Source organism: Microtus oregoni, unplaced genomic scaffold (assembly GCF_018167655.1).
Source record: "Microtus oregoni isolate MIOR12 unplaced genomic scaffold, Mior012 000026F_ref0000081, whole genome shotgun sequence".
In the NCBI taxonomy this organism is placed as follows: Eukaryota; Metazoa; Chordata; class Mammalia; order Rodentia; family Cricetidae; genus Microtus; species Microtus oregoni.
The window spans coordinates 32,319,662-32,339,141 of record NW_024543085.1 but is presented as its reverse complement, the minus strand read 5'-3'; the positions used below and the strand labels follow the sequence as shown (position 1 = coordinate 32,339,141).

The 19,480-nt window shown below is 44.6% G+C and overlaps 1 protein-coding gene across 7 annotated transcripts in view; it reads left to right on the top strand.

The window, feature by feature from the left end:
• Positions 1–19,480, top strand: part of Dgki (diacylglycerol kinase iota) — a 448,005-nt gene that overhangs the window by 219,661 nt on the left and 208,864 nt on the right. For 3 of the 7 annotated variants that reach the window (XM_041675727.1, XM_041675728.1, XM_041675725.1), the window contains exons 9-12: positions 2,629–2,703; positions 3,206–3,304; positions 11,416–11,498; positions 13,344–13,404. In XM_041675727.1, coding sequence (XP_041531661.1) covers positions 2,629–2,703; positions 3,206–3,304; positions 11,416–11,498; positions 13,344–13,404 — 318 coding nt within the window. Of the gene's footprint in view, positions 1–2,246; positions 2,370–2,628; positions 2,704–3,205; positions 3,305–11,415; positions 11,499–13,343; positions 13,405–19,480 lie in introns of all 7 variants that reach the window. The other 4 variants (XM_041675724.1, XM_041675722.1, XM_041675723.1 and 1 more) reach the window with 3 other exon arrangements.

Below are 19,480 nucleotides of genomic sequence, written 5' to 3'. Positions count from 1 at the left end.
CAATCACTACACTTGTTTGTAAAGAAAGCCTCAGATGCATTGGTCTCGGAAGCACTTGCTCCATCTATGCTGAAAGACTGTTTTGTGTGTCTGCTTCTTACTAGACTTGAGTTGCTTGCTTACTCTGTTTTCAGATTTCTTCCCTCATTTCTAGTTCTGTGTTTCCTAAATGTGCCTGACCATCAGCATCACCCAAGATGCTATAAACATGAAAAGTTTAAGAAAGTTGTGTGAGATCTTTGCCTGTTGCAGTAGAACTGCATCTTGGAATTTAATTGTTGAGGCCTTTAGTGTGTGTTCCTGCGAGTGATTGGTATTTGCATTTATTTGGTCTAGGCAGGAAATGAGATAACACACCAAAGCAGTGGAGGAGACAAGCCATCATATCCTAGGCACAATTGTGCAAACCAGAAGAGGCTTAGCGAATAGTGTTGGTCATATGACTGTGATTGGGGTGTGGTTGTGCACTAAAAATTTGTGTTGGGTAATGAGGCTAACAGATGTGAGCAGATACATATCTTGGAATGGATACAAAACTAACTGCTTTACATATACCATTTCTTGTTTAAACTTTCCAACTGTCCTATGAGGTAGGTATTGTTATTTCATACCGAAACTAAGAGTCTGTTGTTTCAAACCTTCGCCTGACTCGGTACATCTCATCACAGGGAGCTGGCACAGGATTCGTAGCCAGTCCATCAGGCGCGTGGTCCTCCTGGTGCTCTACTTTGCTGGGGTCTCCTTAATGCCAGGTTTCAGTTACAAAGCCACATTTTCAGCATCATGCATGATAGTATCACTCAGGAAGCTTTTCATATTTGCTTTGGCTTCACTTCAAGGAGCTTAGTGGGGTTGCACAGGATCTTGGCTGAGCATCCTTTACAAACTGTCTGAGCAGGGATAGAAATTGATGCTGGCTGAGGAGGGCTTGGAGCATCATTTGATGACACCCAGTAGAAAAGCTTCTTCCACAGCCTCCACTTTTCCAGGCTCCAGTTTATTCCTTCTACAGAAACTGAAATTGGTTAAAATATGGCATCGGCCTTTAAAATGAAAAAGAGACAAGAATGTGATAAAAGGTGTCTTTAGCTGAGGAATTTAGAATCCACGAGATCTGTTTGCAAGGGAAGTGTAGTCAACAATGAATAGTGAGGAAAGCTCCAGAATCAGGAACACCCAGTTTCTTGAATCTCTTTTCTGGAGAGTCTCCGAGGTCCTGAAGACATTTTCCTTTGGTGGAAGAAGAAAACCTGGGGATACATAGTGGTTCTTCAAAAATTTACTCAGCCTTGGTGATCATGGGCTTCCTTTCTCCTCCCTCCCTCCCTCCCTCCCTCCCTCCTTCCTTCCTTCCTTCCTTTCTTTCTTCTTCCTTCTTCTCCTTCCTTCCTTTCTACCTTCCTTCCTTTCCTTCTTTTTTTCTCACTTCTCTATCTAAGCAAATGTGAAATAAACACAAGCTCATTTGACTCCTATTGAATTTGATGCATTAATGTGTGTGTTGTAGACTAATGTTTAGTTTTGAATGCTCTAAGAAGAAAATACTTGCAGATTAGCTATTTAAATTTCTCCAAGCTAGTTGGAAAACTATTAACTGCTCAAATAATGTAAGTGTGTATTCTAATGTCAACTTCTAAGTTAAGAATTCTGCATTTCAGGCTCTCAACACTTGATCAAACATCTATTATATGGTCAGTACTCTCTTACCTTTGTGAAGATGCAGTCTAATTCATATTGAGTCCACTAGTTAAATCTGATTTATGTTTGGTCTTCAACCAGTAAGTGTGATTGTCCTGTAAGAGTTCCTCCTCCAAGTATTTATAGAAAATGGTTAGCCAAAGTAATCATGGATTGTGGCTCATAAAATCTCGAGAAAGAGAAAGTAAAATCAACGGTCACTGTATGTCAGCAACTTTGATTTGCTTCCATTAAAATGTTCAAGGCTACTTAGTGGAGAGAAGAAATTTAAATTAATGGATGTTGAGACAGAGAAAGAAAGAGTAATGCTCACTATTACACTATTATATCATGATAAGGTTTCTTCCCAGCATTTAAAATATTTTGTATTAGTGTTGATAAGGCAGTTGGATTGTGACGTTCTACTGGGATCAAGTCTTATTTTAATTATTTTATAACTATTACTAAAGCAGATAATAAAAAGTAAACAAAGAAGGAAAATGAAAAAAAAAGCGAAAAGAAAAAGAAAAGCATAAAAAAATGGCCTCCTTTTTTACATTTCCACATAGGTGATCTCCATACCAGGAGATGAACTTGAACTTGGTTGGGCGGGAGACGGACCTGGTTGGGCGGGAGACTGGAGCCCCTCAGAGAATTTGGGATTCTTCCATTTTTACTGGGAGGGTTGGCAGGTATACCATGTGTTGTTATGTGAGTCCATCAGAGCCCCCCGCGGCTCCAGCTCCCTGCCCCCTGCGGCGGGGAGTGAGTTGCTCACCCTGGAGCACTGGTTTCTGTCTGTGGCTTACCCATGAGCAGTGGCTTGGAAGTGTCAAAGCATGAGAAGCATGCCGTCAACAGCATGTGGTGCTGTCCTCTTCTACATGGTTCTGCATGGAGATGTGGGGGCTGCCTGCCTCTGAGTTTAGCCTGCTCCTTTCTTGCCCACAGAACTCCCTGAAGGCTTCCAGTAGGAAGAAGAAAAGAACGAGCTTTAAAAGAAAAGCCAGTAAAAGAGGAACGGAGGTGAGTCTTTCAGAGAGGTGTAAGTCTGCAGAGGCTGCTTAGCCCCGAGGATCTGGCCCACACTTGTTCTTGAGGTGTTTCCTTCTATCCTCCCTTTGCCCTTTATTCCCTTCTACATACATCAGAATCCCTCCTGTTCCAAATCCACCAACCTGTCCATCAATTAGTCAAATCTGACCTGCCATATCAGAGTAAGAGCATCTGCCCCTGCTTGGAATGTCTTCCCCAAAACGACGGTGATGGTAAAGATGGTGACGAGACCCGACACTTCCAGAGCTCTTAGAGAATGCAGAGTAAAATCCAAAGCCTAGCTCAGTCTTCTGGAGTAAATGATGGCGGGGGGTGCTTTCTTCCAGGTAATGCGGACACACTGCCATGAAGGTTCAGCCTTATGACATAAGACTCAGGATCCTAGGGGTGCACAGTGTTCTCTCTTCCCTTGCTTTGTGGTTGCTTCCAAGTCGTGGGCATTTATCCTAATAGTGCTGCCTGCCTCTTCCAGCAGGAAAACAAAGGTCGTCCTTTTGTGATCAAGCCCATCTCCTCTCCTCTCATGAAGCCTTTGCTTGTGTTTGTGAACCCAAAGAGTGGGGGCAACCAGGTAAGTCATTTCTCGAGTTTAGCTTTGAATAATTGATATGTCAAAGACACAGTCTCCAGGATGAAGTAAAATAGTGTGGTAACTGACGTGTGCCAGGATCAGGTTCAAAACCCCGAGAAGCCTGCCGTCTACGGCCTTCCATCCACAGCTAGACCAGACTGACGTTTTCCTTATAGATGTTCTAGAAGAATCCTTTCAGAGTTTCTTTTAGTTAATAGGTTTCAGAGAAAAGCAAAGAAGGGCTTATTCATGTTCAGTGTGAGAGCAAGTGGACAGACTGACTTCTCCCTGTGTGTATATCTTCTAAGGTTTCATAATCAGCAATACATTTACCAACTCGTCTTTATTTCTTCCTATTATAATTTAACCGGACTCCTGTGTCCCTGTCCTCAGTGAAAGGAATAACCAGAGGTCATTTGTCACAACAACTGTAAACAAGTACCGTAAGGCCAGAGAAATAATCCATTTCTAAGGACTTCATTATTCCTTTCGCTCTCTGCCCACTTCTTTCCGGATAGCTTAAGATCGACCCCATTTAAGAATACAAAGACATCCTTACAGAAGTTAATGGCATTCCAATGGCAGCCTTGCTCGTTAAAACCATGGTTTTCTCTATAATACAGTATAGAGAAAACTTTATCTTTTTATCCATTTTTCTTCCTGCTCTCTGGAGATTCTTACTAAGACTCTTCTGTGGGCTTTGATTTTCTGTTATTTTCCTGGGAATCTGGATGTGAAAATATTTTTTTTCTGACCAGTAAGTGTACACTGTACACTTCAAGACAAGACTTTGTGAAGGTTCAGCATCAACAAATAGAGATTTGAGACTCTTTAATCGCTCAAATAAAGAAAGATGTTATGTCGTCATCAGAGTTTTGACTGACTCCTCCAAAGGATGCCATCATTGCTAAGATAATAGATGTTTCCCAGGGTGCACTGACTATGCGAGACTTGCCGTGGGAGAGCCTATGGTTTAAAAGGAACTCCCGTTTCCTCCTTCTTCAAGATTCCCAGTCACCAGCAATATTAACAGTCTATCTCAGTCTTATGGAGAACAGATGTATCACAAGAAACAATTTATTTTCAGTAACCTTTTTCGTGTCTGTTAGTGATGATGTTCTTCCTATTCCAATGATGTGGTGCTACAGTAATCAGTAGAAAAGGACCAGGTGCTGGGTTCCTTAGTTCTGGTGTTCTGTTTGCCCTGAAACACACCCACTTAGGGGCTGACGTCCTTTAGCCTAACAAGGATGAGTGATGCAGTTGAGAATCAAGAAATGGAGCAAAGCAGATGTAATTAGTTCCCATTTGGGTGTCCTGAGACCTACAGGCTAGTTAGCATCAGCTATATTTTATCATGGCACTTCTTACAGAAAGCATATGTTTTGAGATAGGATCTCAAGTAACCCAAGCTGGCTTTGAGCGCTCTGTAGGGTCCAAAATGACCTTGGACTTCCTGATCTCTCCCTCCACCTCCTGAGTCCTGACATTACAGCATATGCCACCATGCCTGGTTACTGCAATGCTGCTGGGGACAGAACCCAAGAATGCATGTATGCTAGGCAAGCCCTCTGCCGCCTGAGCTGTATTCCCAGCCCTGAAGTGAATTCATGAATCAAGCTAAGAGACGCCCCACATTGGACACTCGGATGTTTTTTGTTTTGCGTGCCTTTTGAGACTGACAGACTATTTCAGATCTAACCCTTTTCCTGCTCCAGTCTCCGCAAGTTCATTAAAGACTAACAGACTAAAGAGGCTTAAGTGATTTTGGAGGACATCTTTTTGTTAAGGACACAAAAGGGGCTATTGGGGGGAAATGAGTCATGTGACCTTTGTTGTGTGTTCCAAACTGAGCACACCAGACTGCCAAAGGGGTGGAGTTCCAGAGGGAAACAGTGACTTTGGCATGAGAAAGAAGTAGTGTCCTCGAAGGGGCTGAGCTGGAAGAGGGGTGTTCTGCTACACAGAGGAGGGAACACGAGAGGAGAACCCCCTCCTCCACCGCGGGAAATTTCTGCTCATCCGTCAAGGCTCACCAGAGCCTGTAAGCCAGTTGTCAACATCAGGCACCCGCTCCATGGTGTTCTAAGACCCTGGGATGCACGCATCCATCATGGACCGTCAGTAGTGTTCTCCGGGGGTGTGTCCTCTCGGGTCATAGGTGCCAGCATAATAGGGAATCTTTGAATCCTAGATTTCTAGGTCACAGTGCGTAGCAAGCAAACCATTGTATAGTGAGAAATACAAATGACGTAGCCGATGCAGGGTGGGAATTCTGCACTGCGTGCAGAAAAGGCTCCAGGAAGTGTGATGCTGGAGAGACCAGAACCAGCCAGTGGAAAATGCTGTAAAACTTGGGTTTGTGCCTTTGAAACTGGGCTTCAGATCTTTTGGTTTATGAGCAGAGAGGCGACATGGTGAAGTTTAGTGTGCAGAAACTTTCTCGGGAGCCTGCTACGGCTCAGGTGCCATCTCAGTACATCAGAGTGGCCCCGACTTTCCTCATTTTCCACATGTTTCAGATGCTGTCTCTGCCTCTGCCTCTGCTTTAGTGGACAGAGCTCATGGTCTGGCCAGGGCTTCCTGTTGCAATAAGTGGGGTGGGGGTAGGCATATTCTGGATTTTTTTCAGTTTACCAATTAATAATTCACTTATTTTACTCATCTGATTTTAGGTAAAGAGCATTTTTTGACTCATTTCCTCTCTGAAGTGTTGGCTCCCAAACTTTTTAAGCTTGTGTTAGCCTTAAGTAAACAACTGGATGATATCGCCATCTAGTGGCCTGAGAAAGAATCGCTCCCCCATACTTCCTTAGGCATGAAAGAAAAAACAGTCAATGTTTTGAAGGATAATACTAGGACTTATATTTGAAGGATTATATTATTATAAGCATGCACCAGGACTGTTTCTGTTAAACTACACATTTTTCTCACCATTTCTTTTCAACATCACTATACTTATCCCTAGTTTTCCAGTGCCCTCAGGGTACACACAACACCGGTGTTTTGCAAAGGTTTGGACACTGGTTGTACTGTTGATACCAAAAACATTTGAAGGGACGGAAACTGGGTTCAGGGACTAAAACATCAGCTTTGAATTACTGTCCCTGTGGGAGGGAGACTGCGGGCAGGAGACGGATTTACTCCAACACAGTCCCCTCCTCTGTGTGGGGAGTTCAGTGTCTTTTTTCGTGTTAACTCATATGCATGCACAGGGGCACAGATGTTAACCACTGGAACAAATCTCCATAGTACTGAGAGTTGAGGTACTGAGACTCTGCTCACACTGGCCAGTGTGGAGTTCCAGGTCAAATGTGTGGTGGAAACTTAATTCCTGGACCAGAGCTCTCGGGCTCTGACTGAACAGAGGATGGGGGTGGGGGGTAGTGGGTTGGGGGGACGGGGAGTTACGGGGGTAGCTGCTGGTGGACAGATTCATGCTGGCTGAATTCGTACCACTCTCTCTGAACCAGTGTTCCCGCAGAAAAGTTACCCCCTCCTAAGTCAGGGGTCAATCATACCAATATGGACATGAGGGGACAGATAAAGAAACTGGCTTCAAATGAGAAATCTAACTCTATAAACTGTCTCCAAGATACTTGGATGCATTGTCTCAGTTAGACTTTTGAAGTGCTGGAAAAAATTGTGATCTGGAGCTAAATAAAACTTTATTGCTTTCTACAAATTCAGGCTTCTGTGGGACATATGGGTTTGGAGAGAGGGCCGAGAGACAGTAAGTAGGTGAAGGGGACATGTCAAAATCCAGTCTCAAGATCGCCAAGAGCGAGCTCAACAGATGAGATTAAAATAATGGAATTACGAGTCTGTTTAATGTCCCCCTCTTTATGTTACACAATTGTTGGGAGCGTGAGCAGTGGGAAGCAAAGACACAAACCAAGCCTTCTGGTTCCTCTGATGCCCTAAAGCTTACCCGTCGCTGGCTGCCCGACTTTCCTTGGTAAAGCATCTCAGGAACTGTTTCCTACAAAGCGAAGTCCAGAAGTTTCAGCACACAGGGCTTACTCTATGGCGTCCTCCAGATGTTTCATTTTGCACTGCTTCTTGCCTCTTGCCTCCTAAGACTGCCAGATGTAGTTTTTCGTGGCACATCTTGCTTGCTTACACCTCTAGTGACTTCTCTTGGGACCGTCACCCTTCCTCTGCTCCTATGGAGACACTCCACTTGTCTTTCACAATCACGCTCACATGGCACACTTAGGATACCTTCATCTGACCTAAGCTCGCATTTAGACATTGTCTCCCCGGGTAGCTGTGCTTCTCACTGTCACAGCATTTAACGGCTTCAGTGAATTCATACGTTAATGTTGGTTTCCTTCCAGTAGACGCTGTGCTCTGGAGTATAGACCCAAACACAGAACAGAGGCTAAATCCACAGTTGCTGATGGAGTGGTGGCTTCCTTGGGATTGTGTGTAGTGGAATTCGTTATTCTTAAGCTCTTCTTCTCACTGATCCCTTTTCTCCAGCTTGCTTATTGTCTGGTCAGGTGTTTCTGTCTTGATTATTTACATCATGCCTACATGATGTGACCTGGGACTTAGTGACGCTGTAGGATGCTCCTGCAGTGTTCTGACGGAAGGCTGTGTGTTGTGGACTGGGCTGTTCTGAATGGCTTCTCCATCATGATGAGATTTTGCCTTATGAATATTGCATAGAACTTCCTTGTGCAGCCAGGGGATCCCTGTCTGATCCTTCTCTACCTTCTCCCACCTAAAGCTACCACACACCCAAGAGTGGATGGTGGAGCTGTGGATGAATCTTGTTCATATCTGTAATAAGCCACCTGCTTTCCAAGAAGCTGCATTTTCCTCCAGCCAAAAGGGAAAGGGTAACTTTCTTCAGCTTCCTCCCAAGAGTACCCTAGTGACATAACAGCTGCAGAGGTCAGTGCTCAGCAAGCTGTTACACCTGGGAGTTGAACTGGAATCCACGAGCGCTGCTTCTCTTCCATTCAAGAAAACTAGACTCCTGCGTACACGTTGCAGGCCTTGGCGTTTGGCATGCAGGGTGTGAGGGCTGTCATGTGCCTGGTCTTGCTAATGGCAGTTGTGTAACTGACTGAGTAGATTTTATCTCAACACTAAGACGCACATTATCCTTTTCCGGTGAATCCCTTTTGTGTGACCATTCGGTTCCACTTACTAAGCAGTGGGAAAGGCAATCAATGTCTCTCATTTAAATGTGGGCATGTCTAGCTTTTATGAGCATCTAGCTTTTATGTCCCACTCACTAGGATTGATTTAAAGAAGTGATTTCATTTAATTTTTTGTCATTTCTCTTCATGCCTATTTTGGAAATATGTGTGTGTGTGTGTGTGTGTGTGAGAGAGAGAGAGAGAGAGAGAGAGAGAGAGAGAGAGAGAGAGAGAGAAGAGAGAGAAGAGAGAGTCCAAGCCTGGTGTCTTCCTCAGTCACGTTTCTTTGGTGGCGGGGCTCTTACTGAACTTGGCTGGGCTGGTTGACCAGCAAGCTTCTGGACTATGCCTGTCTCCACCTCTCTTGGTGTTGTGGTCTAAGTGAGTGCCTGGCTTTTTAAGTGGATGCTGGAGATCAGTATTCAACTTCTTCCCCCTTCCATAGAAAGTACTTTGTCTATTGTCCTGCCCAACATGATTCTTTAACAGAAGCGAAGTCTATCCATGCCTGGAGGTAGCCAAACACTGTTGCGTGGGTTACTCCTGCCAAGTCCAGGGATGCTGGTCCAGTAGACTGATCTGAGAATAGACTCTTTGGGGCATAGGAGGAACAACTTGCCAGGCTTTGTAGGCATTCCTCTCTTGAAGAATACATTAAGGTAATTAGGTGTTCCAGTGAACACAGATTTAAAATGAGCAGAAGTGAAACCATGCAGCCAGTTGATTCTTTTATAGAAACTTTAGGTTAAGCAAAATAACTTCCCTGTGCTTTGTATTTTCCTTGCTTGAAAGCTGTTAATTATCTCATATTGTGTGCATAATAGAAGCAGCTGAAATTGAGACATGCAGAGGTGCGAAAGCATTATTAACATCAGCCATTCATGCTGCCTTAGGAATCAAAACCAGAAAAAATTGACTTTCTATCCAGTTAGTGGGATGTGTTCTGTAAATTAGTTGGTCATTAAAGCGATGCTTATTTACCTATTTAACATGCAATGTGATCGAAATAACCCTGAGTGTACTTGGTAGCCAGGGCCAGCATGGAAAGAAAGAAAATGGCGTCCGTGTTGCTGGTGTGATGTCCCGAAATCCATGTTTGTGTTTGATAGGGAACGAAATATATATCATTTGGTGAGGCCGAAGGAGGTGTTGTGATCATTAAGAGTGAAATGTTATTCCCCAAATTATATCAAGCATGTGATAAGGCAGGACTTTAAGATTACAGCTCGGGAGGCAGAGGCAGGTCCATCTCTGTGAGTTCGAGACCAGCCTGGTCTACAGAGCTAGTTCCAGGACAGGCTCCAAAGCCACAGAGAAACCCTGTTTCGAAAAACAAAAAAACAACAACAAAAAAAAAGATTACAGCTCTGGGGGAATCCGAAGAACAAAAGAGCTGCATTGACTCCCTTGCCAACTGACAGTGTTGTGAGATCATCTCGAACCACAGGGTCACCCCTTGCCAGCTAGCGTAATTGAACAAATGGATTAACAAAGAGCAGAGAAGAAAGGGGGCAGCGTGTGCCCAGGTCTCTCTTGTGCCACCTGCTGTGCTAGATGCAGAGCCCTCAGAGAGTCAGTGGACTCCCTAATCACCCTGGAGGGGAGGCCTCCCTCCCTTCTCAGCTGCATACTGCACCTGGGCCAGATTCTGGGCGCTCTCCGGCACACAGAGCAGACCCTTAGCTCTCGCCCCACCCGCTCAAGCAAATACTATTGCTGTGATTGGTAAGCACGAGTTATTCTGCTCAGTGTTAAAGCTCTGTTGACACCGGTTAATTCAAAAGAGATCATTTGTTTCTTTCTTTCCTTCAGTCCACTCTAAGAATCATCTGCACTACCTCTGGTCTGTCCCCAGTGGTCACCTCTGTGACTATCACGGTTTCTTAAACCCTCCCAGGTGACTGAGGAGAGTTAGGAGTGAGCTGACAGACACATGTAGCTCAGAAAGAGACAAAATAGGTTATGACTATATTTGTTGATTAATAACAGCCCATGTCATTTCACATTAAACTTTAATGTTTAGATTACTGTTGTCCACATGAAATATGAATTATGGGTAGTATTAGCTAGTTATGAATTTATTGAAATAATTTTTCTCTGTGAAGCTAAAGAACAAATGAAAGCATATATATATATATATATACACACACACACACACAAAGGTTAGTTATATATATTATACATATAATTTTTATTTTTGATACAAGCTGTTACTGTGTAATCCAAACTGGATTTGAATTCATAATCCTTGTCTCCATTAAATGATATCTTAAATACTAAAATTATGGGCCCTTGTCACCATGCCAGGCACACAGAAAATGTTCATGTGAAATATTGCACTTTCATTTCTTCTGTTAAATGACATAGGCTAGCTGTTTTCCTGTATGGGCTTTTGCCATTGCACTGTGATACCAAAGTCTTAATACTGATCACTAAGCACATATCACATGTTATTGCAATCAAACCGTGTAGAAAGTGGGCACTCTCCACTCCATGTTAAAGAGAGCACATGATTGAATGAAATTATCCACATTGGACAATCATCTCATCTGGACATACATCCTGTGTGTACCTACAGTCAAAGCTCATGACTTTAACTACTGTTCCATTATTTCAAGGATTTAGCTTAGCTTTGCTCTGTGTGTGTGTCTGTGTGTGTGTGTGTCTGTGTGTGTGTGTCTGCCAAGGCCACAGGCACCAGATCCTCTTTGAGGGGCTTGAGTTACAGACAGTTGTGAGCTGCCTAGTGAGTTCTAGGAACAGAATGGAGGACCTCTGCAAAAACGGTATGCACAATAAGCCCTGGGCCATATCTCAAGAGCCCTTAAGAGAGAATGATTAGGTTTTATTTTCTAGTTTGGGAAATTTTGTTTCCTATGTATGTTATGTTATGTTTATGTGTACGTATGTACGCATATATGTATGTATGTATTTACTTATTTATTCATTTCTTTATAGGGAACCAAAGTCCTCCAGATGTTCATGTGGTACCTGAATCCACGGCAAGTCTTCGATCTTTCTCAGGAAGGGCCAAAAGATGCGTAAGTTTGGAATCCCTCCCCACCATGGACCTTCTGAATTTTGGGCTAGTGGGGACCGTAGGATTGGGGGTCAAGGTTATTTATTATCTCATGGTCTACTGAAGTTTTTCTGTTCACCTCTTAGCAACTTTCTGGCATGTATTTTGCTTTGCTTGAAATTTCCTAGTGCCCCAGCCACCCACCCACTGTCCCTGCGTTTATTTTCATCAAACCACTGTCTGATTAATTGTTGGGTCAGCACTTGCTTCTCTGGTGCTTGCTGCTTCTGTATGTAGGGCTAAAACTTATTCTCAGCAAGTCAGGGAATAAGGAAGGGCTCCTTGCCCTTCTGTTTATCCGTGTCCGTTTTGGAGATGCGTTTCAACAGAAATGTGACTTTATAACCAAGGGGTCAACATATGTAAGAATAAACATTTGATCTGGAAAGATTGTGTGTGTATGAATGCATCCAGATTGTGTATGTGGGGGTAATGGAGAGAGAAGAGGAAAGAAGAGAGGGGAGAAGAAAAGATGGATGGATGGATGGATTGATGGATGGATGAATGGATGAATGGATGGAGGGATAGGAAGTATTGAGATTAACCAGATGTAACTTTGAATGCCTCAGTGCAGTGGGACAGGCATTTTAATATCTCTTCCACCCCTTTCTATATTTATGTGTTTAGTTAGAAGTGTTGAAAATTAGGTCTATGTGTACATGACCCAGCATGGCGGGAAAGAGTAGGCACATTGCTGATGCTATTTGCTTCCCTGTCCTAGACCCGTTCCATTACTAAGACAGTTGTGGCAACATGAGATGGTGCTTACTCCTATAAATAGTGATGGTAGAGTAAAAGAATTGTCAATACGGATGGTTTCTGGAAGATATTGTTCCTAATCAAAATGGGGAAATTAAATATTCTAAATTTGTAAGGAAATAAGTATTATGGAACATGTTTCTATTATTCCATTATCTGTGCATAAGATTTCTTGACCTTAATGTTTGTTAAAGAACTGCTTCTTGACTTTAAAGTAAATATCTGCCTCTCTGGCTTGTGGTCTTTTGGATTTTATATTTATTAAGATTTTTTTTTATCACTTAAATTGTATTTTAAGTAGGTGTTTCATAAGGATCAGAGCAGAACAAGAAATCTTTTTGGGAAAACCCACACTATTATATATGAGTAGATGGTATTTCCCAAAGCAGAGCTGCCCACACCTGCCTTCTGCAGGAGGCTTTGCAAGGCTGAATGACTGTGCTTGTTGAGATTCAACCAGAAAGATAAATGATTTGGCCCCAAGTGGGCACATTCAAAGTAAAGACAAGCCCATCGATGTCTCCCACGAAGGGCTGGCAGGGAGGAAAGGCTGAGTGAGTGGGTGGCTAAGGTAGGGACGACAGCAGCGAGCCTGCTCCATCTTCTTGAAAGTATCTAGAATTAAGAGAGGAAAGTGTGGATTCGAAAGATAAACAGACCCAAGAAAAGCTAATCAAAATTAAATAAGGGGGAAAGACATAAAGACTACTGATTATCAGTTAATTGGGTTTTTCTCTGAGAAGGAAGAGTGAGAGGAAGTGAAAAAGAAGAAAGGAAGGTAAAAACTGGATAGAAAGATCATGTGGGTTGGCAGGATCGGACGGTGGAGAATTATGGGAAGACGGGAGGACTCCAGCTCCCATCCCCATGTTGGTCCCGGAACACCAGCATCTGCTTCGGACCTAGTGTGGATGTTGGGTTGTCGTGGTTCTGAGGGATGGGTAGCTCACACGTGTCCTCGGTGGGTAGTGCCCATTCATTTTGCCCTGTGCTACCTCTCTGCAGAGAACCATGTGCTTGCTCACTCTGTCCTCCGTTTCCCCTCCAGGTTGGAGTTGTACAGGAAGGTACCAAATCTGCGAATTCTGGCCTGCGGTGGGGATGGAACGGTAGGTCCTTGAAAGAGAATCCATTTGCTCCCTCACCCATCTGTCTTCCTGACGGGATTTCCTGCGGGGAAACTTCTCTCTTCAGCCCAAGTCTTTCCAGTGCCCCCGCATGGATTCCTGTCTGTCTGATTTGAGTCATAACCCCTGTGGTTGAGAAGGGTTCAGCGGTCACGGGGCCTACGCTCAGCCCTCTACCCTCACCTGCACTACCCCATCTTCTGTTGCAGGGTAAGGACATTGCCATTCCTGGGGTAAAAGATTTTCACAGAAGGCTAAATTCTTTTTCAAATACAAGCTGGCATTTTTCCATTTATCCTTTCATAACTGTGGTTTATTAATCAAATTTGTTTTTAAGCCAGTATGTAAAACCAAGAACACCACCAGCAGCCCTTGGTCACCGTTGGTCATTTCTGAGAGCAGTTTCTTATAAGGTCAAATGCTGCCTCATCATGATTTTGATTAGCTTTCCCCACAGACCTGTTCTCTATTCGGATGTCTTTCGAGAAACGTTTACTGCAGCTGCCTTTTTAAAGTTGGGCTGCATTCCTTCAGTGGAGTTCTTTAGTTCCTGGTTCAGTCTGGAGCCTTTGTCAGATGGATAGTAGAATCAATCAATCAATCAATCAGTCAGTCAATCAAAAGGCAAATAAATAAATAAACGTAAAGTGTTGATAGACAAGACTCTCAGAAGCTGCTCAATTACTGCCTAATAATGTCACAGATTGACAGTAAAATGAGGAGCTATGATCATCCCCATGCAAGCAGCATATGGTCCTGCGGATCAAACTCAGGTCACCAAGCTTGTGTGTCAAGCGCTTTACTCACTGAGACATCTGCCGGGACCACCCTGCCCTGCCCTTGACTGCTTGTCTTATTTTTTTTTTAATTTATTTTTAATTTGGATCTTTAGTTAAACACTTAGTTTTTAATTTTGCTGTGAATTTTCAGTTAAAGCATTTCTGTGTTTTGCTTGTTTGTTTATATTTCTTTACGGTCCAATGAATGAGATGGCTCAGCAGGGAAAGGTGCTTGCTGCCAAGCCTGGTGACCTGAGTTCAGTTCCCGGGACTCTCAAAAGTGGGCTTCCGTCTTTCACACGCACATCGGGGCACGTGCAAGGTGCACACCTGTTCATTTGTGTTCTCTCGCTCCTCTCCCTGTCTTTCTCACAGATGCTCACACAAAACAGTAAATAAATAAAAATAAAGTTCTTTCATCTTTGTTGTTTCTCTCTGACTTTTCTTGAGTTTCCTCCAAACAGCTGTTTTTAAATCTCCAGTCTAAACATTGGCTCATCCCAATTACTATGGCTACTTTTTCGTGCTTTATTTTTACGGTAGGTGAGACTGTGGCTTCCTGGCAGCTCTTGGTGATGGCTTGTGACGTCACCTGAGCATTGATGCTGAAGGCTTTTGGTTGCCCTTGTGCCTTGGAGAAACTCTTAGGCTGCTCCTCCCACCTCTGCAGTTACTTTTGTTGTTGGTTCCTGCATTCACCCTCAGGGTGTCGTCGCAGTTCGAACACTAGAGGGCAGTCTAAGACCACGTTTCTTCTAATCCTCCTGGTACACATTTCAGCTTGAACCAAGTTATAACCGAAAAAGAGTAATTGACTCCCAAACCTCTCTGTAGATCTGAGCTTCGCCTGAACTTATCCACGGAAACTTGCCTGTCCTCACAGAGGGACCAGCATCAGGTCCTTAGTCACCCATGCTGCAAAGCTGTTTCCTACTATGAACCCACAGTTTGTCAAGACAGCACTGGGGTAGCACCAAGGTCCATGATGCTATGAGCTGCGAATGGTTGACACAGACTTATGACCTAAGACAACTAGAACCAGCTGAAACTGATGCTGGCCCAAATGGAAGTCTGATAGACGGGGGCCGTGTGTCACGGTTGGCCCCAAGGTTGGTCTAGAGGCTCTTTTGCTAGCAAAGGCTTGGGAGTGGAAGCTTTTCAATCTTTCCCAGTGTCCTGGCTGGCACTGGGTTCCAAGGCTTTGTACTAGACTAACTAATTTGGTCTATCCTCAGCAAATGAAATCTTACTCCCCACCAGGCTGGCCAAGATTGGAGTAGCGTTGCTAACGTAGTTTCTAATGCCAGTTTTAGGTTTGGGTTGTACTTAAGTCCCTGAGCTCAAAGGGTTAGTGCAGTCTTGGGTGTGAGGCTTATACCACAGCCAAAGGGGATGCAGGCCAAAATATGAGTCTTTCATAGTGAGCCTCAAGATGTCTCGATGACGCAGGACTAGGGCTCCATCCGTGAGCACTGGCTTGAGAATGGGTTGTGCTGCCTCAAGTCTGAGGTCAGAGTCTGTGCCTTGTCCCCCAGGACTTATACAAGCTGGGCCACCCCTGAATCTCTCAACAGCAGGGACCCATGAAATCTTTGGGCATCCCAGACCAGTTCTAAGATTGGCAGTGAGGCAGGCCAAGACTTGAGTCTGTCCCTCTGGAGTACTGGTCTCTTTCAGATGCTGGGAGGTTAGTTGGTGAGCGCTAGCCTGGCTGTGGGAATATTGATTTTTGCCTGGTATTAGAACCCGTTGTTGGAGGCTGAGTACTGGGCTCAAAGGCAAAGTCTATGCTAGCTTTCATGCCCCGCCAGCAGGTTGAGTCTGGCTTCTGCTGCCTGAGGTCGGAGAGTGGAGTCTCAGTAGAGTGGCCAGCTCCTCACTAAGGCAGACCGGCAGCTCACTCCCTGAGAACTGACCTAGAGCGGACGTGGGGGGCTCTTTCTCTTACATCTGGCTCCGTTCTGGTGAGACTGATAGCGATACTGAGCTATAGCACACTGTTTTGGCTGACCACATGGCCAAGAAGCCGCCCCTGTCCCCACATCTCAATGCAGAGATTGTAAAGTATACACCACCACCCACTACTCCCTACATTTTATGTGGGATTGGAGCTCCAGCTCGGGTCCTCATGCTGGTGCAGCGAGCACTGTATCTGCTGAGCCCTCTTCCCCGCCCCTCGTTTGTCTTTATTTTCGAGGAAAGTATAGAATTGGTCTAAGTCCTACTCCCTTGAATGCTCATGCTTGTCATGTCTCATATCTCCTCTTGGCCTCCGCCTCCATGTAGTTGGCAAAGGTGAAGGACAATCAGGACAGAGTGTGCGTCTGGGTACCTTTCTTCTGGATGCGGAGTCTGATGGTTCGGAATCGAAGGATGTTTTATGCACCATCTTTGGTTTTCCCTTCCTCTCCCTAATTATGATTTTTTATTCTTGAAGGTAGCAACAGAATCTCCTCTCATAGGCCAGGAGCCCTGGACACCGCACTGAGTGCATAGTATATCCTAGTGAACGAAACTGGAATAGGGTACGCCAGTGGTTCCTTGGCTCCGTCTGGATGTTTGGTGGAATAGCCTAGTTGAGAAAATAGCATCTGCCCTCCTTCAAGATTTACAGTTATTAGCTTGTAAAATCCTTTATGTCATGTTGCATAAAAGAAAACATATGTGCTTTAAAGCGTGTGCTGGTTAGTTTTTTTTTTTATCAATTTGACACAAACCTAGACATATCTGGAAAGAGGGATTCTTAATTGAGAACATGCTTACATCAGAACAGCCTGTAGACGAGTCTGTAAGATGTTGCCTTGATTAATGATTGATGTGGGAAGGCCTAGCCCACTATGGGCGGTGCCACCCCTGGATCGGTGGTCCTGGGTTGTAGGAGAAAGAATGCTGCACAAGCCAGCAAGCCCCCAAGAGCAAGCTAAGAAGCTTGTTGCCCTCTCTGAGTTCCTGTCATGGCGTCTCTCAAGGATGGACTGTGATTGAGATGCACAAGCAAAATAAACCTTTTCCTTCGGTAAGTTGCTTTTGATCTGGTGTCTTTCACAGCAGAAGATGACAACATCATCCCATCTTTCCCTAACTGTATTTTGTGATAGAGTTCCTCCCACAATGCCTGCTAACTCTGCACTGGTTACAGGTCCTGTTGGGGATATGTTAGCGCAGAGTGAAAAGGTCGTGGTCCCTTTCTTTCTACTCTGAGGGTCACGGCTGATGTCCAGAGCAGATGACAAACAAGCAGAGAAAATTGTGGGGAATTTATTTAATCCAAGTTTTATTGACAAGGGGTGCTTTAGTCTGAGGACTTAAAGATGTAGGAACAACGAATTGCTCCTCTGCTTAGATTTGCTGAAGACCAGTGGTCCTGGGCTGGAGGGAGACGCCCAGCAAGGATGCCTTTTCAGATCCTTCTTGGACTCTGTAGCCTTCCCTCCTCCCAGGAGTGGGGCACGGCCCCTTCTGCACGTGGATCTTCTGCTCTCCTGTCAGATAAGGCCAATCAGAGCTTTTGACCAGCTCCTGGGCAGAAAGGCAGGGGAAGATTAGAGTTGTGCTTTTAAACTCTATTGATTGCTTTAGGGCAAGGGGTTCTAGCTTTCGAGCCCCCTCAGTGAGGAGGAGTTCTCATTTCCGTGTCTCACCCTGGGAAGAGTGAGGGAGCCACGGAGGAAAGTGAGAGCGAAGTCTTTGCTGTCTGTGTCTTTCATTTCAATGCACCCAGAATGCCACAGTAAGGCTGGGCAAGCATTTTCCAAGTTCCAACACTAGAATTCAATTTTATTCGTTTCCTATATTAAGAATTCTATCCAGATAACTCCTCTGGTACTAGATCCAGAAAATTCTTCATCCTATCACCAACTCATGGGCTGAGTTTAATGCAAGGTGAAATTCATTGTGAGTTGGCCGCAGTTATCTTCCTTACCTTCGAGTCTCCGTCTTCCTCGGTGACTTCAGCTCCCCGCTCTCCTTCTCCTCTAAGTCTCGGGGACAGCTAGACAGAACTTGAGGGCATGTCTGGGGACGTGGGCTCAAGTTCTTTATTAAGTTACGTGCAGAGCCCACTCAGGGTTCCTAAGCTGCAGATCCTTCCTGACTGGGGCACCTCACATCTCACCCGACTCTGTCCACCCCTCACCCATCCCCCTATATCTACTGCTCCCCTGCATCCACCTCCTGCTGGTTCCCCCATCCTCACCCTTTGTGTGTTCTCTCCCAGGCAGGTACAGATACAAAACTCGGAGTTAGGTCATAGAGTACTGACGTTCTCCACAGCCAGGTACATATTTTGAAGGATGGGATTTTAATCTTTCCATGATAGGAAGAGAGCCAAGCCCCAACCCTTGTGAGAACGTTATGAACCTCGAGCTAAAGTCCTGAAGAAAACTGAAGAAAAAATGATAGAAGAATAGAAGGAAAAGTAAGAAGTTTGTTCCGTCAAGAAAACAAACATCAAACAGAGTTTCAGGTCAGAGCCAGACATAAACTTTAAGAGGAAACTGAGCAATTAATATTTGTTGAAGACCAGGAAATAGTGATGTCTTCAAGAAAGCAATGTCAATAGGGCATTCGGGAAAAACAAAAAAACAAAACAAAGCAAACAATGAGGAAAACTGGGAGCAGCGAATGGAACTGTGTCGTGCCGTGAGAACCGCCAAACGGGAGATTCGGCCCCTGCCGTGAGAACCGCCAATGGGAGATTGGGCCCCAGCACTGGTGTCTGCGGACTTCCCCTGCTGTCCTCACTGCTTCCTCTGCCGTGCGTAGCGTGGTCTTCTTTGCCGTCTTTTTGTCGTTCACATCGCTGTCAATGACCGCTACAGAACCCTGAGTGTGTCTTCACGTGCTGGGCTCCTTTTCCTCATAGGGACTTCATTGTGCTCCTAACTTCAGGGTTCTTGTTCTGACTCACAATACAACAGTAATTTGTGCTCGGAGTTCATGGCCACTGGTAATTGTCATGTCTGAAATGAACGCAGCATGCTTACCCCGGGCATTTCATAGACTCATCAGTTTTGTTCCATCTGTGAGAATAAAAGCTTGGATTAGCTACTATATCAACTCAGTTTTACTTCATGTCTTTTCCATGTTAAGATGAGGTGACTGTGAAGATCTATGAAGTTTATGAAATGTTTATCATTTGTGATCGCCAGTTTGGAATGGGAAGATTTTCAAATTTTTATGTGTATGAATGTTTTGCCCGCATGTACGCATGTATACCACGTTCATGCCTGGTGATGGCGGAAGCCAAGGCATCAACTCCCCTGGAACTGGGGATATGG